We start from the raw sequence: 25,331 nt of genomic DNA on the forward strand, positions 1-25,331 counted from the left end.
TGTCCTTTATAAGAAAGTCTCGCTGTTTTGTCGCATTCATTTTCACTTCTCTTTCTGAAGGCTAAGAAGAGGAATATCCTGCGGATAGGAATCCATTCGCTTGGCTCACTGTTGTGGGGAGAGGACATTGGTCTTCATGAAAATGCCAAACATGCTTGCAGTCTGACCAAATTTTTGTATGCACTCCGTGGACTTCTCAGAACATCTCTGTCTGCCTGCATTATTACTGTACCGGCATACCTCATTCAGGTTAGATTTCACTGTATATAAAACATATTCTACTTCCTTTTAAGTATTGTGTATTTTGAACTGGAGTAATCACAATTTCGTAGAGCACTAGTTTACCTTTATTGATGCGTTCCGGTGAAATTCCGAATACTCTAGTTCTCCAAACTGCATTAGAATAAAATACATTAGACAGGATTTTCTGAGGAATGGCAATCCCATGCAGATTGTCACTCCGCTCCTTTTTTAAATGAAAGGCGAGAGTCCTGTGTTTCTAACAAGAGATTCTGATCAGGGTTCCTTCATAAATATGGCACCGTACTTCCATTTGACAGTTCTTTCACTATGCAGAATTGTCAGAGGAAGGCAAACCAACCCCCTTTCTCTCAGGAGTCAGCTGCTGCATCCTGAAATTTGAAGGTCCAGATTTGCAGGTTGCCACGTTGACAGCTGCTGTCAAACAGTAGGTACATGATGTAAGTGTGAATTTAGGGTGCTGGGTGGGTAGGAAGAAGGGTGACAGATAAGTAGGTTGCCAGCAGGGTAGGGAGTAGGTGCCAAGTGGTTGGATGCCAAATGACTAGGATATAGATTGTCATGAGGTAGTGTGCCAGATGGGTAACACAGAGTGTTGGGTGGATGGGGTGCCAGCATGCAAGATGTCAAAGTATGTAATACAGTGTTTATGGTAGATTGAGTTGGTTGAGATATATCTCATCAGGTAGTGTTAGTTTGAGGATGAAGTATCAGATCAGGGAAAAATATGTAGGGAAGAGGTGCCTATATCCCATGATCGACTGGGGTGCCTGTCAAGTTCTATAGGGTGAAGAGGGGAGGGAGTATCTACAGCAGATGAAGAGGGGGTGCAGGTCTGGAGTAAATAAGGTGGAGAAATGGAAGTCAGGTGAGAGTAGTGTAAGGATCCTGAGTGTTGGAAGGAAGTGTAACTGGAGCAGAGTTTGCGGGATCATGTCCAGAATGGATGAAAGGAGGATGCAGGTCCAGAGTAGAGGAAAGTGATGGGGTTCAGGTCCAGAGCAGGGGAAGAATGATTTGGTCTGGAGCAGGTGAAGGGTTGTTTGGTCTAAAATCAGGTGGGAAGTTTTGGGTCCTGGAAGTGTCAGGTCATGTGAGGTATGTTGGGTAACAATGGGGCTCAATCGAATAAATATTTCCTACTTTCATTGGAACTGCCCAAATTCTCTGATTTAAATGGAGACATCAGGGGGCTTTTCAGGCAAGAGGATTTGCTTACCAGAGCCTCGAATTTCCTGACCAATTCTCTCAGAATTTGCTTTGATGGAGATTCCACAGGGCCCCCACTTGCAACTCCCATCTACACTGAAATAACAACTACTTGGCTCTCAGAAAACCCAAGCCGTTACAACTAGTAGACGAGTATTCCCATGCCACTTCAAGCACAGATAGCCCAGGCAAATTATTCCACATGCTACAGGCCTTTTGTACCAGAAATAAAAATAGAAAAGTCTGGAAATACTTGATAGACCCAGAGTATCACTGGAGAAAAATCACAGCTAATGTTTTAGTTTGTTAACCTTTCATCAGTGCTCCTGATTGATCCATACTGTTCACATTTTGGTGTTCTGAAAGCAATTTTCCTCTGATGTTAGGAATTTGCGAATATATAAAAGTTGCCTAACAGCAAAATGGAGATATAAACTGAACTGCTAGAGACAATTTTTACTTTGTACCAAGGATCTAAAATCCTCTATTCCACGTGCAATCGGGAATCAAATTACTTGCCTGCTTTTGTGCTCATATTCAGATTCATAGGGCTTTAAAGTCGATGTGTAAATACACTCTTTAAAATAAAATGGAAGTAAAATTTAAGCCTTCAGTTGCAATTTGTCCTTGATAATGGTTGCAGGTAGGAATAACTTTTTGTTTTATTAATCTTTATTAAAGAAATGAATGCTTGTTGCTAATGTGTTTGATGAGTACAATGACTTATTGTAGCAAATAATTGTTGTGTACATTTGTTAGTTAAAGTCCAGTGTATTTCAGCAGTAGATATATTTCAGCTGCATTTAAGGTAAATGGATGGCTCATAAAATAGAGCACACTTTGATCAGACTAGGGAAAAATAAAAATAATTCACTTTAAAGAGTTTGAGAAAACAGAACATTTTTATATTATTTATATAGTTATTCTTAACATTAAAGCATTTTTTTAAGATCACCTTTTGCTTTTATTCACAATATATGGACAGCATTAGTAAATTTTTATTTATTGCCCATCCCTAGTTCCCTCAGAAAGTGGTGAGTATTATCTTAAACAGCATTGGCACATATTCAGGCATTCATACCGTTACTCATGGAGTGTCTCAACTTTTAATATTTCTCATCTTCATGTTGCTCCTCAGGAACATCATTGAAAAGAATGTCAGTATTCCCACCCAATCACCCAGCCTCTGATTTATGACACTGCATCTCTGATTACCAGGATTAGATGAACTGATAATTTCTCCAGTCAACTGCTAGGAAGGTTGAAGTCAATATCTTTCTACTCATTGCAAGCTTCAAGCCACCAAGTTCATCTCTCTCCTTCAATGCTGTCTGTGGCTGAACCAGCCACATTTATTGAACTTTCGGCACTAAATCCTATTCACATGTAAGACTGCCTGCTTCTCTGTCCATAACATCACCCGTTTACACCCTTTAGCGCATCTGTTGGTTAAATCTTCACTGTTGCCTATGCCACCTAAAACTGCAATTACTCCAATATTCTCATGACTGGCTTCCCATTTTGCATGTTTGTAAAGTTGAGCTCATGCAAGGCTGCATCAATATCCTGACTCTCAACAAATCCCTTTCACTGTTTCTCCCTGTATTCAATGGTGTTGCAAAGGATGATGGTCTGAGAGTACATTGATTTTAAAATTCTCACTGTTATTTGCAAATCTGTCTTCCTCCAATTCTTGTCTTTTGAGCATTCTAGATTATGTTGCTTCACCATTGGCAGCTGTTCTGTCAGCTACCTGCGCCCTATGATCTGGAATTGTCTCCATAGGCTTCTGCGCTATTTGACCTCTAATCCATAAATTCAGCTACATGACCAAGCTTTTGATGATCTGTCCAAATGTGTCTATATGTAGTCCTTTGGTAAACTTGTTAGACGTGCCTTGAGACATTTTACTATGTTAAAAGTGCAATATAGACAATAAACAATGGGTGTAGGAGTAGGCCATTCAGCCCTTCGAGCCAGCACCACCGTTCATTATGATCATGGCTGATCATCCACAATCAGTATCCTGTTCCTGCCTTATCCCCATAACCCTCGATTCCACTATCTTTAAGAGCTCTATCTATCTCTTTCTTGAAAGTATCCAGAGACTTGGCCTCCACTGCCTTCTGGGGCAGAGCATTCCATATATCCACCACTCTCTGGGTGAAGAAGTTTCTCCTCAACTCTGTTCTAAATGGCCTACCCCTTATTTTTAAAATGTGTCCTCTGGTTCTGAACTCCCCCATCAACGGAAACATGCTTCCTGCCTCCATAGTGTCCAGTCCTTTAATTATCTTATACGTCTCAATCAGATCCCCTCCCATCCTCCTAAACTCAAGTGTATAGAAGAAGTTTATTGGTGTTTGTGATGAAGGTGACCATTCAATGGTATTAGGTAAGGAATTCCAAGGATTGGATCCAGAATAGATGAAAACTGGCAAAGTCAAGTTCAATGTGTTTTGGAGATGGTAGTGTCCCACCTATTGTTGATCCTGTCATTCTTGGTATTGATCAAGGGGCTGGGTTTTTTTTTAATAGAAGAAAATGTATTCCAAGGGTCAAGAAGCAGCACTGGGTATTCTTCTTGGATGGGTGTTGCATTTTTCACCTCGAGCATGTTGGCCTGGGGACAGCATTCTCTTGTAAAAACAGATATAAACTATTTGTTTTAAATTTTAGTCATTCCCCCGCCCTCGTGTGTAAAAGCCAGGAGGTTTTTATGTCTTTAATTGGCTCCTCCTTTAGTCACTGTTTGCTATTTATATGCTTATCAACAAGCTTGGAATTGCCCGTCATGTTAGCTGCTAGTCTCTTCTCATAATTCATCTTTGCTTCTCTTATTTACTTTTTCACTTCCACTCTAAACCTTCAGTATTCCTCTTGGTTCTCAAATGCATTTTTTGCTTTACATCTGTCATAAGCACACTTTTTCTTTCTAATGTTAATTTCTACATCCTTTGTTAACCAGCAATCTCTGGATTTGATTGACCTACTTTTCCCACTTAAGGAAATATATCTCAACGTGCCCGAACCGTCTGCTCTTTGAAAGTAGACCATTGTTCAGTTACTGTTCATCCCACCAAACTCTTGTTCCAATCAATCCTGCCCAGCTCTGCTTTTGCCTCATTGCAGTCAGCTCTCTGCCAACGTACTTTTCTTAGTTTGGATCAATGCACATCGTTCTCTACCACAATCCTGAAACTTATTATAGAATGATCACTGTATCCTAAATGTACCCCCACTGTCACTTGATCCACTTGGCCCACCTCATTTGCAAGGACCAGGTCCAAGAATGCAATCTTCTTGTTGTACTGGACACATACTGCTGTAGTTCGCGATAGGTATCAAATGCCCTTGCAATGATATTGTGAAGCTTTTGTATCGCTCTGTTTTTAAAGACATAATTAATAAAGTGACAGAGTTCTTACAAGATTTTAGTATTCTGTGTAACGCGTCAACGTTTCATTTTTGTATACTTTCTTTAAAATGAGAATATCCAGCAGTTAGGCATTTTTCATGAAGAACATCTGGACCCTTATTAACAACAGGCTGCCTCTGTAGCCAATGTAATTTAAAGATTCTAAAGTAATATCTGGTAGGACTTTGTTTTCTTCTCTGTAACACCATACTTAGCAAAGTTGATTAAGCATTTATTCCCCATTCCTAACTGCCCTTGAATTGAATGACTAGCTGGCCATTTCAGAGGTCAGCTGTGAATCAACTACATTACTTGTAGCTCTGGAGGTCTCATAGGGCCAGACCAGGTAAAGATCGTGTACATTAGTGAACCAGGTGTGTTTTTATGAAGTTGATGTTAGTTTCAAGGCAGCATAACTGAGATGATATTCTGGATGTCAGTTTGCTCGCTGAGCTGGAAGGTTAGTTTTCAGACGTTTCGCACCATTCTAGGTAATATCATCAGTGAGCCTCCAATGAAGCGCTGGTGTTATGTCCCGTTTTCTATTTATCTGTTTAGGTTTCCTTGGGTTGGTGATGTCATTTCCTGCATTGGTGGTGTCATTTCCTGTTCTTTTTCTCAGAGGATGGTAGATTGATTTGGAGCCAATGTGTTTGTTGATGGAGTTCCGGTTGGAATGCCATGCTTCTAGGAATTCTCGTGCATGTCTCTGTTTGGTTTGTCCGACGATGGATGTGTTGTCCCAATCAAAGTGGTGTCCTTCCTCATCTGTATGTAAGGATACTAGTGATAGTTGGTCATGTCATGAGATGATATTACAAATTCCCATTTTTTAAAAATTAATTGAATTTAATAACAGTACTGCTCTATCACCACCTCCTCATTTGTAGGCATTAATACTCACAATATCATTAACAAGAGCACTTACACTTGTAATTTCTAGCCCCAGATAGCTACAGCTGTTTGGCTGTACCAGTATTTATTTCCCATCCCCTGATGGCCTTAAGAAGGTACTGGTGACTTGCCTTTCTGTACTGCTGTAGGCCATTTGTTGTAGATACTTACACAATGCCATCAAGGAAGGATTTCCAGTATTTTGAACCAGCGACACTGAAACAATAATCTCGTTCCGTGTCAGGATGGTGTGTATCTTGGACAGGAACTCCCACATGGTGATGTTTCCATTTATCTGCAGCCCTTATCTTTCTAGATAATTGTGGGTTTGGAAGGTGCTGTCTGAGTAGTCTTGGTGAATTTCTGCTGTGATGATTGAATATGAACTTATGTCTCTTGGAATTATCCTGGACATCTGGAATAAAAACCCACAGACAGTGCTGCTGTTCTACTATCTCATCATTTGCAGTCACTAACACTTACCTTGTCATTAAAAAGGGAACTTGCACTTGTAGTTGAGAGATAATGGGAACTGCAGATGCTAGAGAATCCGAGATAACTAAGTGTGGAGCTGGATGAATACAGCAGACCAAGCAGCATCCTAGGCGTACAAAAGCTGACGATGCAGGGCTAGACCCTTCAGGGTCTAGGCCTGAAACGTCAGCTTTTGTACTCCTAAGATGCTCTTGGCCTGCTGTGTTCATCCAGCTCCATACTTTGTTATCTTGCACTTGTAATTACTAGCCCAAATATCTGCAGCAATTTTTCTTTGGTTTGGTTCACAATATTTGGGCCACTGGCATCAGTATTAGGATGGAAGGGAGGTATGATGGGCTTCACTTGAACCATGGTGGGAACAGTGTTCTGGCAAATCAAATAACTCGGGCTGTAGAGAGAACTTTAATTATGATGTGGAGATGCCAGTGTTGGATAAAGTCAGCAGTCACTTAAGATCATGTTATGGCCCAACAAGTTTAGTTAAAATCACAAGCTTTCAAAGCACTGCTCCTTTGTCAGGTGATAAATAAGAAGGTGAAGAAGAGACTGATAGGAGTAGTCTATAGATTCCCTAACAATAGCTATTCGGCGGACTAGGAATAAATCAGGAAGTAATGAGGTAATTATAAAATGCAGTGCATTAATCATTGATGACTTGGATCTTCATGTAGTTTGGGATAGCCAGATTAGCAGAGGTTGCCACAAAGAAGTATTCATAGAGTGTATTCTGGCCAGGTCCCAGAACAGGTAAATCAGTTTTTGACATTTATTTCAATGGGAATGGAATATAAAATGAGGAAGTCTTGCTCACACTATATAATGCACTAGTCCGGCCGGAGCTGGAATAATGTGAATAGTTTTGTGCCGCATATCTAAAGAACGACGCACTAGCATTGGAGGCAGATCAGAGAAGGTTCATTAGGCTGATCCTTGGAAAGGAGGGACTGTTTTATGTGAAGACATTCCGTAAGTTGGGCTTGCACTCATTGGAGTTTACAAGAATAAGAGGTGACCTTATTGAAACTCTCAAGATTCTTCAGGACAGAACAGTTTGGGTGTGGAAAGGTTGTTTTCCCTTGTAGGAATGTCTAGGATCAGAGGGCATTATCTCAGAATAAAGGGTCACACATTTAAGACAGTGATGGAAGGAATTTCTTCTCTTAAAAGTGAAGTTGTGGAATTCTTTATCGCATAGGTCTGTATATGCTGAATCATTAAGTATATTCACGGATAAGATAGATATTGTTTATGTCTCCATCTTAGGTCCAATACGTAGTGTGTTGCCATTAATTTTATTGGTTTTTCAGCAATCCTCATCCCAGTTCAGACCACATTTCAATCCTCAAATTCTGATTCCAAAGTCAAGTTTAAGCCAAAACATTGTGCACATCTCCTAGTGAATAACTCCACAGGGTTGCTATCACATCACCGAGCCATTCTTTATTCACATGTGAATATGAACGGTCCCAGAATCTCCGATGCTCCTACTTTTATCTGTTGGCCAAGGCTCCCTGATTGGACAAGATTAACAGCCCCAATCAGGGAACTCATATTCTGTGAGCTCCAACTGGTTGACCTCATTACAATCACTACACCTCACATCTAACCTTTTGTTTCAGAGTGGAAAAATGGGTCAGGGGAAAACATTAGATTTCTTAAATTACTCTTTCATGGGATGTGGGCTATTGTTTGCAGGGGCAGCTTTTGCTTCCTGTCCTTAAATTGCTCATGAACCAAGTGAAGTTAGTTAGGAGTCAACCACAATTCTGTGTGTCTGGAGTCAAGTGTATAGGCCAACCTGGCCAAGATGGCTGATTTCCTTCAAATGTGTTAATAGTTACCATTCATGGTCATTTTTACTGAGATCAGTTTTGCATTCCAGATTTTATTAAATTTAGACTTTTCTGGCTATTAAGCTAGGGTTTGCATCTGTGGTTCCAGAATGTTATCATGGCTGTCGAATTACTGATCCAGTGATATTTTAACTTTGTCACCATGTCCCTGTGGTAGTTTGTAGGCTATTGAAAATTCTTCACCCTGCAGAAAAATGTACTAATTGGAATTAACAACTGGCAAAAGAGAATCCTTTGTTAACAGGAAGAGAAATTTATGATGTTCTCATGGAGAAAATCTCTTCTAAATGTGCCCCTATAACATTTTTTTTTGTTCATTTACATGCAAATTTCATTGGCTGGGCCAGCAATTATTGTCCCCTCCAGCTCATTGAGAACCCTGGTGGTAATCTGTCTTTTTGAACCTCTGCAGTATTCGACATGGAACTGTATTCATCTAATCAAGTGGGGAGTATTCCATCACATTCCTGACACGAGTCTTGTGGATGACAGACAGGCTTTGGGGAATCAGGAGAGAAATCATTCACTGTGGGATTCCTACTCTCTGCCCTGCTCTTGTAACCATAGCATTTATATGGCTAGCCCAGTTTAGTTTCTGCACAATGGTAAATCCCAAGAATGTTGATAATAGGGAATTTAGCACTGGTAATGTCATAGAGTGATGGTTAGATTCTGTTTTGTTGGAGATGGTCATTGCATGTCACTTCAGTGGCATATGTATTACTGCCACTTGTTAGCCCAAATGTAGATGTTGTCCAGGTCTTGCCACATATGCATATGAATTGCTCCGGTATCTGAGGAATCAAGAATGGTACGTAACATTGTGCAGTCATCACCAAACATCCTCGCTTCTGACCTTATCACAGAGGAAAGGCCATTGATGAAGCAGCCAGTGATGGTTGGCCCAGGATAATATCACATGGAACTCCTGTAATGATATATACTGTAGCAGAGATGACTAGCCTCCAATGACAACAACCATCCTTCTTTGTGCTCGGTCTGACCCCAACCAGTGGTGAGATTTTCTCTGATTTATATTGATTCTAGTTTTATTAGGTCGACTTGTCGCCACACCTGTTTAAAAGCAGTCTTGAAATCAAGGCACTCTCCTCTGGAGCTCAGGTCTTCTGTCCATGTTTGAATCAATGCAATAATAAATAGTCCTTGCAGAACACAACGTGTGTATCATTGGGCAGTGTGCTGCTGAACAAATATGGCTGAGTCAGGAGTAGAGTATTTAATTCTGAGGTCGCAAATCCGAAGTCATACCATTCACAATATTTCAAAAAGACATTTCAAAAAAAGTGTCACTTTCCCCTGCTAATATATTCCTTTCTGATTTCAAGCACCACACCTTATAGAACATAGAACATAGAACAGTACAGCACAGAACAGGCCCTTCAGCCCACAATGTTGTGCCGACCATTGATCCTCATGTATGCACCCTCAAATTTCTGTGACCATATACATGTCCAGCAGTCTCTTAAATGACCCCAATGACCTTGCTTCCACAACTGCTGCTGGCAACGCATTCCATGCTCTCACAACTCTCTGCGTAAAGAACCTGCCTCTGACATCCCCTCTATACTTTCCACCAACCAGCTTAAAACTATGACCCCTCGTGCTAGCCATTTCTGCCCTGGGAAATAGTCTCTGGCTATCAACTCTATCTATGCCTCTCATTATCTTGTATACCTCAATTAGGTCCCCTCTCCTCCTCCTCTTATGAACAGTGTGTACATTTCTTGCAAGTACATGGGTTTATGACAGCAACCTTTCACCTTTCATCAATGCGTTATTTGTGAAAAAAAACTCACATTCTGTTACAATGAAAACCAAAAGAACTGCAGATGCTGTGAATCAGGGACAAAAACAAAATTGCTGGAAAAGCTCAGCAGGTCTGGCAGCATCTGTGATCATTCTCTACATCAACGACTCCACGGGTTGCAACATAAATGTAGCTGTTGCACCCAGTTCTCAATTTGGCCAATTGCATGTTTTCACTATATTAGACTTAGAAATAAGAATATCCATCAACTAGCTTTCTTTAACAAACACACAAGTTGAGTACTGCTGAAAGAAGACCCATTCTGTCAAAGCATTTACTCTTAAACCCATCAGAAGATGGGTGTCTATTCACAAGAATGCCAATTTTAGGAGAAAATCAGCATTTCTCCTGAATATGCAAAAATGCTGTTTCTTTTTGGCAAGCTGACTCTGGTAAAGGCATTGATGTGAAGAATGCTGCAGTTGATGACAACAGACCATTGACTATCCGGCTTTCTTTCGATTTTAAATCGAGCAAATTGACTCTGATTGGCCGAGGCGTTACCCTGAGAAATGAGCCTGCAAGTAATTGTCACCTATTTTCATTGTTTTGAAACATTTCGGTGTGTAAATATGTTTTTCCTGTCTACAAAGAACAAAGCCCTGTGTATTAGCATATGTAGCTTGCAGCACACAAGTGTGCCACAGTGCGAGCCCAACTAATGATTGTAAATTCGTTACCAGTATAATTCTTTGCACATTTAGGATTATCCAGCAAAGACTATCCAATTGTCGAATCGCATCTAATTGTGGACATTGAGTTAAGGGTTTTGACTGGCCAAAAAGACTTTCTGCTTATTGGCCAAATGAATAGTGTTGTTTTGGAATTTATTTACTAGTGTGATGTCAAGTATGTAGGCTGTACATCACAAAGACTGGTGGATCAAACCACATATTGCTTTTCTTGTCCACAATAAACTAGGTAGTGACCTTATTGAACAAGGTGTCACTAGCAAAAAACAAACTTTCCTTTGAGAGATATATTATTTAAAAAAAACATACTTTTGGCCAATATGTTTTGCTTCTTGAAGTGAAAAATAATAAGATTTGAGATGTTCAGATGGCTGTTGCTCTGACATTCTTGCAAACAAAGACAGATCTCATTGGAGACATGCAGTTACCTCTAGGGACCTTTACAGTTGTGATCATTCAGGACAGACTAACAAACTCTTTCAGACACATCATGTATGGGAGATGCTGGGTCAGGTTCCAGGTAACATTCTGGACCAAGAAGTGTTTTTTTTCCCCAGAAACAAGAGAACTGAGCTGGGAAGCTTATTTCTTTCAGGAGGCCTCTTCCCAACTATTCCAAACAATAGCCAAAGCAAAATCTAAAACTTGACAGTTCCGAGCAAGTGGTCTCCCATAACCAAATAATTATTTCAAGATATGGGATAACCGTGTTCAAAAAAACTTCCAATCAGAAGTCATATTATCTCCTTGCGATATGAGCAATATTTAAGTAAAAAAAACAAACTCCACCAAAGAGGCTGATAGTTGTTTTCATTATTCCACAAGGCTTGGAGGTTATAGTTAGTGGGTACCTGTGTTTCCCTGTTAACCATGGAATATGTGTACCTGTGGTGTTTAAGAGTCAGCATCAATCCCACAGTTTCTTTTTCTACAGTGGAGTACCGCTTTTGGTGTTGATTTGGCTTTTTAGAAAAGTATCTCACTGCCTTCTCTGTGTCTGACCCGTCACCTTGCAGTTGAACTGTCTTTACCTCCAAGTCACTTGCATTGATTGCTCCCTCAAAGGAATGAGTGAAATTACAATGCCGCCATTAATCAAAATGGCTTTCACCCTTTCAAAAGCTGCTTGACATGTCCATGATTTCACTCCTTTGCTGTCTTCAGTGAAGCAGTTAAAGCTCTGAGATGAATACAAGCCATCAGGTTTGATGGGAAGCTGGGAACTCCAACTGCTTTGACTGAGTTAATCTACGTGGTTTTCGAAATAGTACTGGATTTCAGCTTCCACAAAGCCCTGATTCTCTTGACTTAAAGATGATATTTAAAGGAAAGGAACCACCTATGTCTTCATCATATATGGCTTTCATACACTCTGATTTATCCCTACAGACTCCTTTAAACATCATGGATAGCCTTGAGGGACCCGTTATTGTTCTTTTTCGAAATATGGAAGCATGTTGACTCACCTTCCTAGTAATTCAATGGTAACTAAACAGATGGTAGAAGATTCAATTTGGAAGTTGTCTAGACTTCTAGCTCATTCTTATTATTTCTTTCTTCTTCCACTGTCCTTTCTACCTGACTCATGGTAGGGTCTCAGCTATTTCCAATCTTTACCAGTGAATTCGTTTAAGACATCAAATGCATGGAAGCCAGATTTGCTACAAATGCATAGCTCGGTAAGAAAGCAAGTTGTCAGGAGCATATGAAGCGTGTGTTAAGTAATGGGCTAACATTTGATTGATGCAGTATATTGTGGAAAATGTGATCAAAGTTTACTTCAGCTACTCTCTTCCTTTCTAGAGAGAGAGAGAAAGAGAGCAAGGAGAGGGCGGGGGAAGACCCTGTGACAGGCAGTTAGTATCACCTCGAGAAGCAAGTGAGAAAATGATCCTGTGGCAGGCAATCAGCAACACACCCAGATTCATTTGAACTGTCCTTGCTCTACCACAAAGGAAGGTGATAGTTTGTGGTGAGTCTCTATTAAATGGTTAATATCTGGTCTATTTTTAAGTTTAATATCGTATTCAAGTGGCCATAAAATTAATAAATTAAGTAAAAAGTAAAGGAGGTAAGTGAATAATTTATCTAAATAAATTACAACTTTATTATGATGTTAGGACAGGTGATATATCAAAGCTGAAGCATGTGGGAACTCTTGGATACCATTGTGATTGAGGTCAAACATGTCTGCACTAAGCGTTTGAAGTTTGAGCAACTTAGGCTCAGAGTTTATGAGCTGAAAGGTGATCTACAGACACTGAAACAGGGAAAATTGCCTTGATTCTTTTACCAGGAGGCATTCACCCCACTTAGGGAAGAGTTTTTCTGATTTGAGTCTGGGACAACAGGACGGTGCCACTTTGACTGAGACAGATAGTGGGAATCTGAAGACAGGAATGTGAGCATTTGCAATTGACCAATAGGTTGAGGGCCTCTAAGCATTTTTAGATAGGAGCAGTGTTTCAAGATGGATTAGCAAACTAATCAGTCAGAGGTTACACAGCACCAGGTTATGGCCCAACAGGTTTATTTGAAAATACAAGCTTTAGGAATTTCACTCCTTCTTCAGGTGTTAGTGACAGAGGTAATATCAGACACTGAAATTATAAGTAAAAGTTTGAAGGGTCCCACAACTGATGAAGATGTATTAAATAAACCTAAGATGCTGTTAAATCTTTAATCAGTTAGAAGGTTTTAATTGATTAATATGTATATGTAAATCCCCAAATTCCTTTCAAGTCACTGTCCTGAGAGAACTAAAGGTTTTACCAATGTAAAGAAGAGGTGACATTTTAAGTCAGAGAGTGCATGTTAGGCATAAGGCCTTGCTTAGAATCTGTTTGTGTTCCGGTTTGGAGTCAGACCGAATTTATTTCCAAAACAGGAATTCATAAAACACCACATTGACTGACTGACTGACTATAATTTATGTGCTTTTTGAACAATATAGAATGTATCTGCAAATACAAATTCACCTATAAGTTTACACAGGAATGTGTGTATGTGAGAGTGGGTGTGAGTGAGAGAGAGAGAGAGAGATTGAGAGTGTGTGTGTGTGTGTGTGTGTGTGTGTGTGTGTGTGTGTGTGTGTGTGTGTGTGAATGATGAAGGTATAGAGGCAGTGTGTGTGTGAGGGTGAGGGAGTGAAGGGAGAGAGAGTGTGAGCAAATGTATGTCTGTGGGGGAGAGAGAGACAGAAAGAGTGCATGTGTATGCAAGAGAGTGTTTGTGTTCCCTCCCAGTGCGGGAGTGCTTCAGTGGTCAAGGACATTTGGCCTCCATGCTTTGGGTAAACATCCTCCAAGGCAGATTTTGGGATACACAATAGAGTCGCCAAGTAAAGGCTGATAGCCAAATCTGGTACCCCTGAGGATGGCCTCAGCTGGGATTGTGGGTTCATGTCGCATAACAGGTGACCCCATCATACTAAATACTCTCACACACACTTACATACACACATGCACATACTGTCACACAGATCCTCTCTCAAGCACACACACAACACACACTCTGTCTCTCCATCACACACTTATACACACTGTCTTTCTCACGCACACACCCTCCCTCCTTCACACTCACTCACACACACACACACAAACTCTCGCTCTCTCTCCCTACACACACGGCCTCTCTCTCCTGGCAAGCCCCCCACTCACTCACTCTTTCACAGACACGTAAATCTATGAGATGAATTCGTATTTGCAGATACATTCTATTTTGTTCAAAAAGCACACAATTTATAGACAGTCAGTCAATTGGCTTTTTATTAATTCCTACTTTAGAAATAAAACCAGTCTGAATCCAAACTAAAACACAAAAAGATTGTAAACAAGGCCGCAGACCGAACATGCAGTTGTCTGACTTAAAATGTCACCTTTTTTTAACACTGATAAAACCTTTAGTTCTCTCAGGACAATGACTTAAAAGGTATTCAGAATTTATATATATGTATTAATTAATTAAAACCTTCTAACTGAATGAAGATTTAACAGCATCTTATGATTGTTTAATACATCCTCATCAATGGTTTGACCCTTTGATCTTTTACTTATAAATTCTCTGTTACTAACCCCCTGAAGAAGGAGTGAAGCTCCAAAAGCTTGTGTTTTCAAATAAACCTGTTGGAGTATAACCTGGTGTCGTGTGATTTCTGACCTTGTCCACCCCAGTCCAACACTGGCATCTCTACATCAAACCAATCATGGCATCATGATGCATGAAACAATTCAACAGGGGTGGCAACAAGGAATGTAGTAAAAATAGGTGTGCATATTTTGGGGAATTCAAGATCACGGTTACAAATATAGGCAGTGGACTATTTGTAAGCAGTTTTCATAAGACAGTTCATTAAACATCACTTTAGATATGATCCACTACTCAATTAGATAAAGAGAGGAAATATGATCAAACACAAAACTATTCTGTCGAATAGAGGAGCAGGAATGGCAGTTTTGGAGTGGTGGAAGGTTCATCCTTGACCTCTGGAAGGTCTTTAGTGTTGGTCGTTTTCTTCCTTCAGACAATGAAGGACATGAAGATGGTGGGTCATAGCCCTCAATCCATTCATTCACTTTCTCACCCTGCTGCACACGCTCGCACTCTGCCTCTGTTTCTCTGTCTCCTCTCTTTTCTCTCTCTGTCTACTCCCACCTCTCTCTCCTGCTGTCCTACTCTTTTTGATACAATTTATTTTGGGGGTGACAGTCTCTGCTGCGTCAATCGATTACTTGAACCCAGTAACCACATACAGTTACTCAAATCAGGAGGACAGCTTCCCTTTGCCTTCCTTTCATTTGAAGGTTAGTTGCCCTTTCATCTATTACTAATACATCATCCTGTTTTCCTCACCAATGCATTGATATTAGGGTAGAATGGCACCCAAAAAAATCTTTGATATGATTCTAATTGAACGTTGTAACTTTAGGACCCCTATAACTTTTCTTTTGTTTTCATTTGCTGGAGGTCTATTTATATTTGTAGAAGATTCATACTGCACAGAAAATGAAATACTAAAAGAGTTCACCTTGAGAAAGGACACTAATTTCCAACACGGGATAGTATTTTGAGGGTGATTGACAACATTCTTAGCAGCAAAGAATAAGATGACTGAGTTGCCTGCCCGATACCAAGGATCAAATCATCTTCTCAAGGCTGAAAGGGGATTGCAGTGGCAGAGGGAGGATCTAATTGTTGTGGTCCATACAGGTGGCAACAAAATAGGAAAACATGTTTCTTAGTTATACCTGAACAGTATGTAGGGCTAGGCATTAAAAAACAGAACCGCAAAGTTTATAAATTCTAGATTGTTTGAGTCAGTGGCAAATTGGCATATGGTACATCCAATTAGAGAGATGAATATTTGGTTGAGTGCCTGATGCAGAAGAACTTACTGTTTGGAGGCAACTGGCATCAACACTGGGAAAAGTGAGGGGCAGTAACATCGGAACGCTGTATTCTTGAAATGTGTTGCAGCCCATATTCTTGCGAGAAGCTTGCTAAGAATGTAAAAACAGATATCAAGCGTTTGCTTTGGTATTTCAAAATGAAAACAGTAAGGAAAGTGCACATTGGTTCTATAGAGGGTGGGAACGGAGGGTTAATAGAAGATCGAAATGTAATGGCAGATGAAATGATAAAGTAATTTGCTCCTGCCTTCACTATAGAAGACACAAGAAAATTCAAATGCAAGTTGTAAATCAGAATGTAGAATGGATTGGGGAAGTTAGTTAAATTTCAATCACAATAGAAGTAGTATGAAACAGACGGATGGAGTTGTGCTCCAGAGTTTCAAAGAGGAAGCCAGTGATGTGGTAGATCACTGGTGTTAATTTTCCAAAATTCCCTATATTCATGAAAGATATAATCTGATTTGAAAGGATCAAATATAACCTCTCTATGCAAGAAAGGAACGAGGCAGAAAACGGTGAGTGGTGGCCAATTAATTTGATGTTAATTAAAGATACAAGAACTGCTCACTGAGGAAAAACACCTAGTAATTGAGAAGAGTCACTGTGCTTTAATAAATGAGGAAGCATGTTTAACAATTTATTAAAGTTCTTTGGAGGACTGATATGTGCTGTGAATAAAGAGGAAACTGTTGATGTACTTGGTTTGCCTTAAGACATTTGAAATATAACATCAAACATTATTGTGGAAAATAAAAGCTCATAGTTTTTGGGCAATGTATTCACCTGAATAGAAGATTGGCTGGCTAGTGGAAAATGGAGAGTCTGCGTAACTGGGTCTTTGATTGACGGGATGTCATGGGTGGAGTCCTGCAGTGCTCTGTGCTGGGACCCCAATCTTGTACATCAGTGTATTGGATAAGGGAAGCAAAGGCAGACGCCACCACAAATAGCTTTTTAAATAGTAGAATACATAAGCTGTTTGCAGGTAAGTATAGTTAGGATAAGTAAGTGAGCAAAAATCTGGCAGGTAGAGTATAGTGTGGGGAAATGTAAAATTGTTTACTTTGACACCAAGAATTTTTTAAAAAGTTATAATTTAAGTAGAGAACCACTGCTGAATTCCAAGGTATAGGGGAAATTAAATATTCTAATAGATAACAGGAAGTTAGTTTACAGGTTTAGCAAGTAATCAAGGAGACTAATGGGATGTTATCTTCTGTTATGAGAGAAAATGAATATAAAAGTAAGGATGTTATACTTCAGTTATACAGAACATTTTTGAACCATATCTTGAATTCACAATTAGCATGAACTTTTAGTCTCCTTATTTAAGGAAGGATTTAAGCAGAGGTGGTTTACTAGATTAACACCTAGAATGAGTGGAGTTGTCTTTGAACATAGATTCAGCAGGCTGGGCTGTTTCAAGGATGACTCGATAGCCTGGTATAAGACCCTGAACGGTCTTGTCAAGGTGATTGTTGAAAGGGTGTTTCCTCTTGTGTGTCAGTCCATGACACGGGAGCAGTGTTTTAAATTAGATTTTGTCCTTTTCGGACAGAGATGAGACTTTTTTTTAATCTCTGAGGTTTGGGTGACTTTGGAATTCTGACTCAAATGTTAATGGTCTCAGGATCATTAATTATTTTTAAGGAAGAGGTAACTTGATTCTAGTTAGGCAAAGAAATCAAAATGTATTAGGTGTGGACAAAGTATGTAATTCAAAACATCATAGATCTATTTAAATGACAGGGCAGACTCTGTGCTGAATGGTGTGATCCTATTTTGTATGATTGACTATATAAGCCTAGATATTTTTTGTATTTCTTACTAGTTTACTCTCAGATACTAATTTTTTTGATCTTTATTATTTTTACTCATCCTTTGCTAGTTCATAAAATTATCCGAAACTTTTGACTGACCAGTAATCTTAGCAACGTAACAAAGTGTGGAGCTGGATGAACACAGCAGGCCAAGCAGCATCTCAGGAGCACAAAAGCTGACGTTTCGGGCCTAGACCCTCTCTGATGAAGGGTCTAGGCCCGAAACGTCAGCTTTTGTGCTCCTGAGATGCTGCTTGGCCTGCTGTGTTCATCCAACTCCACACTTTGTTATCTTGGATTCTCCAGCATCTGCAGTTCCCATTATCAATAATCTTAGCAGCGTTGTATGCCTTTTCTTTCAATTTGACGCCATGTTTAACGTCCTTAACCAGAGAAGAATCCTTTAAAAGAAACCTTTTTAAATGGAATATGTATTTGTTGAGAAGGACAGGAGAGAATATTGTTTAAACAGAGAAAAACTGCAAAATGCAACAGTATAGAGAAATTTTGGTGCCCTCTGGAATACGACAAAAAGCATGCAGGTACAGCAAGTACTTGTTCAAGCAAAGAACGTGAATAGGCCACTTGACCCTTCGAGCTTGGTCTGCCATTCAAGAAGATCATGGATGACCTGCTTTTAAATCTAACTCTATATTCTTGCATATCCAAGATAATAATAATCTTTCATCGCTTGGTAATAAAGAATCTATCTATCTCTACCTTGGAATTTTTTTAAAAGATCTGCATCCAAGGAATTCATTTTGAGGAAATGAATTCCAAAAGATTCTCAGATAAATAACATTTTGCTATCTGTTTAAACTTGCGGTCCCCCACTTTATTTTTAAACTATAACCCCTAGTTCTAGATTCTGTCATGCAGCTGAAAATTCTGCGCTAGTGGGTAGGCAGTGGCAATGAAAGGTCAAGAGGACAGAATTTGAAGATCAAAGGGTGAATAAGGGAGACTAGGTGTGGAGCAGGTTGTATTGGTAAAGTGAATGGAGGGCCTTGGAGAAATTTTCAAGATGACAGCCTTAAATATGTTTGGGGTCAGCTAACGTCGGTGATTAACAAAGATAGGTGTGGTTACCAAGTGGGGATGAATGCAGAACAGAATGCATTTTGTCAAATGCATCAGCTGGATGGCAATTCTAGTGCATTTCGCACATTTTTTTAATTTACTGTAAAGCATCTAAAGTTAGCAATTACAAAGTTCAGTGAACTTGTATGGTTTCAATAAATCCCAGTAGATTTACTGCATCTTTCTTTTTGGCTACCTGATTTCTAATGAAGGGTCTAGGCCCGAAACGTCAGCTTTTGTGCTCCTAAGATTCTGCCTGGCCTGCTGTGTTCATAAAGCTCCACACTTTGCTTTCTCCATTAATTTCTCTGTGCCTTTCTGCCTGAAACTTTCCTAACCATATGTATTCCAACACCACCTCCATAACAGTGCCAACTCAAGCTGCTCATTCCCTCAAGATTACTGTTACATTCATGACCATTGGTGGATGATGAGAACAATGCTGAGTCTTTTGTTTGGCAACATTAATGCTGTCCTTCGAATATTTGCATAAATATGTTGGAGATAACAAGAGCTAGTAGACCATTTGTGTGGATCCAAAATTCAATCCATCTACTCCATCGGCCCTGTTTCTTCAAGCTTCCCTCGAACTTCAAGTGTACCTCCAACTTCATTCCAGTACCATTTCATTTGGGGTTTCTTTTTCATCAAACATTCTTGTCCATAATTTACGTTAAAGTTATTACCTTTATTAAACCCATTATGTGATAAGTAGTCATTTATACTTCTCCCAACCCCTAATCTTTGTTCTTCCCTTCATAAATCACCATGATGACTTTCTCCCTTGATATAAACAACCATTTACCCCTGTGACTTTGCTAATAAATCCCAGAAAGCCAGCCCATTTTTCTTCATATTAAATGCTTTTGACACCTGAAAGTGGACTCACTTCTGCCACCACTTCTTTTAAAAGCACCTCCAGTTCATCATGAGAGAACACTTAATCGTCAAAATCACCAGCAGCGTCTTGCATGACAGTCCCACAGTTCAATGTTCTTTCTCACCCTCATTTGTGGTTTTATTCTGATCTGAAAGTTTGCAGTTACTCCATCCAAAGTATGCTCCTCACCTAAATTAATCTTCCAGAGTATTTCACTATGCTCAGTTTTCCCTTTTGCCTCTTATCATTGTTTTGCAATTGTGCAATAGCAATCTTTTTAGAATTAATTAGCACATGTGGTATGGGTGACTACCAGGCAGGTAGTGCAGGAATCTCCTATGGCCATTCCCCTGCAAAACAGATATACTGTTTTGGATCAGAGATAATGGAAACTGCAGATGCTGGAGAATCCGGGATGACAAAGTGTGGAGCTGGATGAACACAGCAGGCCAAGCAGTATCTTAGCAGCACAAAATCTGTCGTTTCGGGCCTTCATCAGAAAAGATGGGGAGAGGGCTCCAAAATAAATAGGGAGAGAGGGGGAGGCGGACCGAAGATGGAGAGTAAAGAAGATAGGTGGAGAGAGTATAGGTGGGGAGGGAATAGGTCTGTCCGGGGAGGACGGACAGGTCAAGGGGGTGGGATGAGGTTAGAAGGTAGGAAATGGAGATGCGGCTTGAGGTGGGAGAGGGGATAGGTGAAAGGAAGAACAGGTTGGGGAGGCGGGGACGAGCTGGGCTGGTTTTGGGGTGCAGTGGGGGGAGGGGGGATTTTGAAGCTTGTGAAATCCACATTGATACCATTAGGCTGCAGGGTTCCCAAGCGGAATATGAGTTGCTGTTCCTGCAACCTTCAGGTGACATCGTTGTGGCACTGCAGGAGGCCCAGGATGGACATGTCGTCGACGGAATGGGAGGGGGAGTTAAAATGGTTCGCGACTGGGATCTGCGGTTGTTTATTGCAAACCGTGCATAGGTGTTCTGCAAAGCGGTCCCCAAGCCTCTGCTTGGTTTCCCCAATGTAGAGGAAGCCACAACGGGTACAGCGGATGCAGTAAACCACATTGGCAAATGTGCAGGTGAACATCTGCTTGATGTGGAAAGTCATTTGGGGCCTGGGATGGGGGTGAGAGAGGAGATGTGGGGGCAGGTGTAGCACTTCCTGCGGTCGCAGGGGAAAGTGCCGGGTGTGGTGGCGTTGGAGGGGAGTGTGGAGCGGACAAGTGAGTCACGGAGAGAGTGGTCTCTCCAGAAGGCAGACAAGGGTGGGGATGGAAAAATGTCTTTGGTGGTGGGGTCAGATTGTAGATGGCGGAGGATGATGCGTTATATGCGGAGGTTGGTGGGGTGGTATGTGAGGACAAGGGGTATTCTCTTGGCGGTTCTTGCGGGGACAGGGCGTGAGGGATGAGTTACGGGAAATGCGGGAGACACGGTCCAGGGCGTTTTCTACCACTGCAGGGGGACGAAGTTGTGGTCCTTGAAGAACGAGGACATCTGGAATGTACGGGAGTGGAATGCCTCATCCTGGGAGCAAATGCGGTGGAGGTGAAGGAATTGGCAATAGGCAATGGAATTTTTACAGGAAGGTGGGTGGGAGGAGGTGTATTCTAGGTAAGAATGACCTCTCGGGAAAGCAGCAGCAGCCAAACTTGTTGCACCAAGGTTGGTTCTGCTACAGAGAGAAGGGTTAAAGGTGTACCAGGGCAATAGTTACAAGGGCTCAATTGTAAGGGGAATAGACAGGCATTTCTGCGGCCACAAACAAGACTCCAGGGTGGGTATGTTGCCTCTCTAGTGCTAGGATCAAGGATGTCTCGGAGTCGGTACAGGACATTCTGAGGAGGGGAGGGTAAACAGCCATTGGTTGTGGTACACATCAGTTTAAAAAAAAGTGTCAAAATGGAATGAAGTCCTAAAGGCAGAACACAAGGAGCTCGGAAGAAAGTTAAGAAATCAGCCCGCAAAGGTCGTGATCTCAGGATTACTGCCGGTGCCGTGTGCTCGTCAGAGGAGAAATGATGGTATGTACCGGATGAATACGTGGCTGAAAAGATGGTGTCGGGGAAGCGCTTCAGATTCCTGGGACGTTGGGACTGGTTCTGGAGGAGGTGGGACCTGTACAAATTGGACAGGTTACATCTGGGCAGGACTAGGACTGATGTCCTAGGAGGAGTGTTTGCTAAAGCGGTTGAGGAGGCTTTAAACTAATATGCAGGGGGGTGAGTACCTATGTAAAGACAGAGAAGAAGGCAGCAAGGTCAAAAACAAAAGCTAGAAAAGGGAATAAGAAAAGTGATACACTGAGAAACCAAGGACAAGATTCAAACAGGGCTATTGAGAAAAATAAGAAAACACTGTTAAAAGGAATAGCTTAAAAGCTTTACATCTAAATGCGTGGAGCATCTGCAATAAGGTGGATGAATGAATCACGCAGAAAAATGTAAACGGGTATGATATAATTGGAGTTACAGAGACACGGCTGCAGGGTGACCAGGGTTGGGAACTGAATGTCCCAGGGTATTCAGTATTTAGGGAGGACAGGCAAAAAGGAAAAGGTGGAGCAACATTGCTGGTTAAAGCGGAAATTAACACAATAGTGAGAAAGAATATTAGCTCTGACAATGATTGAGTCTGTATGAGTAGAGTTGAGAAATACCAAGGGGCAAAAAGCATTAGTGGGTGTCATATATAGACTCCAAACTGCAGAGGTGATCTTGAGAATGGGATTAAGTGGGAAATTAGAGATGCATATGACAAGGGAATATTGGTGATCATGGGTGACATTAATCGGCATATAGATTGGGAAAATCAAATCTGCCCCAATGCCGTAGAAGCGGAATTCCTGGAGTGTATATGGGATGGTTTTCTTGATCAATATGCAGGGGAACCAACTGCAGAGCAGGCCATCTTAAGCTGGGTGGTGTAGAATGAGCAGGGAATCATTGCCAATCTAGCTGTGTGAGATACTTGAGAAAGAGTGACCATAATATGGAACTTGTTATCAATATAGAGAGTGAGGTTGTTGATTAGGAGACTAAGGTGCTGAACTTTAATAAAGGAAACTACGAGGAAATGAGGCGTGAGTTGACCTTGATAGATTGGGGAGAGTTACTTCAAGGGATGACAGTGGATAGGCAATAGCAAACATTCAAGGAATGCTTGGGGGAACTGTTTGTTCCTGTCTGTCACAATAGCAAAATGGGTAAGAGGGCCAATCCATGGCTTACAAAGGAAATAAGAGACAGTATCAGATCCAAGGAAGAAGCATACAGATCGGCCAAGAAAATCATAAATCTGAGGATTGGGAGCAGTTTACAATTCAGCAAAGGAGGACTAAGGGATTGTTTAAGAAAGAGAAAATAGAGTACCAACGTAAGCTTGCAGGCAACATCAAGACTGATGCCAAGACTTTCTATAGATACATGAAGAGAAAGAGATTGATAAAGACAGAAAAGGGGAAATGTATAATTGGGGGCAAAGAAATGACTGAGGAACTGAATACATAATTGATCCTTTTCACATTGGCAGGCAGTAACTAGTGGGGTGCCACAGGGATCATTGCAGGACAGGTTAGATGCCAAGAGGGTGCTCCTGATGGTGGGTGTGCCCAGAACCAGGGGCCAAAGCATGAGGATTCGAGATAGTCAATTTAGGACAGAGATGAGGAGACATTTCTTCACCCAAAGAGTGGTGAGCCTGTGGAATTCATTACCACTGGAAGTAGTTGATGCCAAAACATTGAATGTATTCACGAGGCGACTAGATCTAGTATTTGGGACGAATAGGATCAAAGGTTATGCGGAGAAAGCAGGATTAGGCTATTAAGTTGGATGATCAGCCGTGGTCATGAAGAATGACGGAGCAGGCTTGAAGGGCCGAATGGCCGCCTCCTGTTCCTATCTTCTGTGTTGCCATACTACTAGCCTACTGATCCAGGAAGAATGAACCAGTGATTATTTATAACTTTGTCACATTCTCAAAGCTTCTATGACATTTTAATTATTGTCCACTTACAGCTATTTTGTATTGTAATGTTGCAGCCTGTTTGCACACAACAACATCCCACAGACAGCAAATTATCTATTTTTGCTGCTGTTGACCAAGGGAATTTTATGAGTATTTCAGCGAGAAAACTTTGTTCTTTTTTAAGAAACGGCATGGGATTCTCTTACTCCAATTACATTGAAAAGGAGAATAGAATGTTTTTCACCAATAGTCTAGTTGCTATTAATTGCATTACCTAAAATTCAATTTCAAGAATAGCAAAGGCGAAAACAAATAATCGTCTAGTGCATGTTCTAAGCACACTTGTCTCCAGATGTTATTGTCACATTGCCTGTTTATTTTATTCCAAAGCATTGCTGTAATCTTGTCCCTTTTAAACAATACAATAGTGGAGCTTTCAGACATCAACAGTGATTATTTCTACTAGATTATAGTCTCCACAGTATTCAGGAAGCTTTACTGACATCCTTTAAATAACCGAGAATGACATGTTAATCTTAAATTTGCTTACATTTTAGCCAGTTGGTGTGGTGTAAAGGTGAATCCAAATTGTTTTTGTAGAACAAAATCCAAGATCTAGCCCAGAATGTAACATTCCATAACCTTAACCTCACTTGAAGCCTATTCAGTGCTTATGCAATTTAGTGCCTATTAGTTGAGGGCTTTCTGTAATAATTTTTAACAATGTCATATTGCATTCATGTCTGTCCCTGAAAACAGTACTTTGTGTGAAAGACATGACTTCAGATTGAGGCTTTGCCATAAGACGACATGTCATCTATCAATGTGACATTAGCAATAAGGTGATGAATTTCCTTGTGGCACTGTACTTCACAACGGGCTTTAAGTCAGCTTTAAGGTACACAAATTTAATTCACTGTAAAACGCAGCAGTTATGACTTGAAGTCTAACTGTTGTTCTCGTTTTCTATTTTTCTCACAAATCTGTGCGAACGTATCTTAATTGAGTTTTGTTTTGTTTGAAGAAAATACGACCTAGCAAACTACTGAGTGCTGACCCATTCACAGAAATCTATACAAACTTCATTCAGTGTGTGCTGTGACAAAATTTACTGGATTATGCTACCAATAGGTTAGCTTTCGACATACAATGAAAAGCAGACTAATTGTCTGCAAACCAAATATCTCCCTGCCTAGTTATCCACTAGGATTTTCATAGGACAAAATGCTACATGAGATTAGTTCATTGTATATACAATGTCTGCCATCTCTGGGACCTTCAAAAGAACTTCACAACCATTGAAATACTTCTGAGATATGGAAATACATCAGCTAATTTGTGCACAGGAAGACCTCACAAGCAGCAATGAGATAAATAACCAACTTAAGTGTTGTATTTATGGTGGTTGAAGAATAAACACATGTCCAACAAGCTATGAGAACTCCATCTCTTCGAATAGTGGAATGGAATTTTTAAATCTCCACCTGAGAGGAGTTTAGTTTAACATCTCTCTCAAGTT

At 40.6% G+C, this 25,331-nt stretch overlaps 1 protein-coding gene across 7 annotated transcripts in view; it reads left to right on the forward strand.

Moving 5' to 3' along the window:
- elp4 (elongator acetyltransferase complex subunit 4) overlaps window positions 1–25,331 on the forward strand; it is a 257,514-nt gene that overhangs the window by 101,334 nt on the left and 130,849 nt on the right. For all 7 annotated transcript variants that reach the window (XR_007248965.2, XR_009446851.1, XM_048545052.2 and 4 more), the window contains one exon: window positions 61–249. Coding sequence is in view for 5 of the 7 variants with exons in the window: in XM_048545052.2 (XP_048401009.1) it covers window positions 61–249 (189 nt within the window). In the remaining 2 variants the exon portion in view is untranslated. The remainder of the gene's footprint in view (window positions 1–60; window positions 250–25,331) is intronic.

The sequence above is a fragment of the Stegostoma tigrinum genome, chromosome 17 (assembly GCF_030684315.1).
Source record: "Stegostoma tigrinum isolate sSteTig4 chromosome 17, sSteTig4.hap1, whole genome shotgun sequence".
Lineage (NCBI taxonomy): Eukaryota > Metazoa > Chordata > Chondrichthyes > Orectolobiformes > Stegostomatidae > Stegostoma > Stegostoma tigrinum.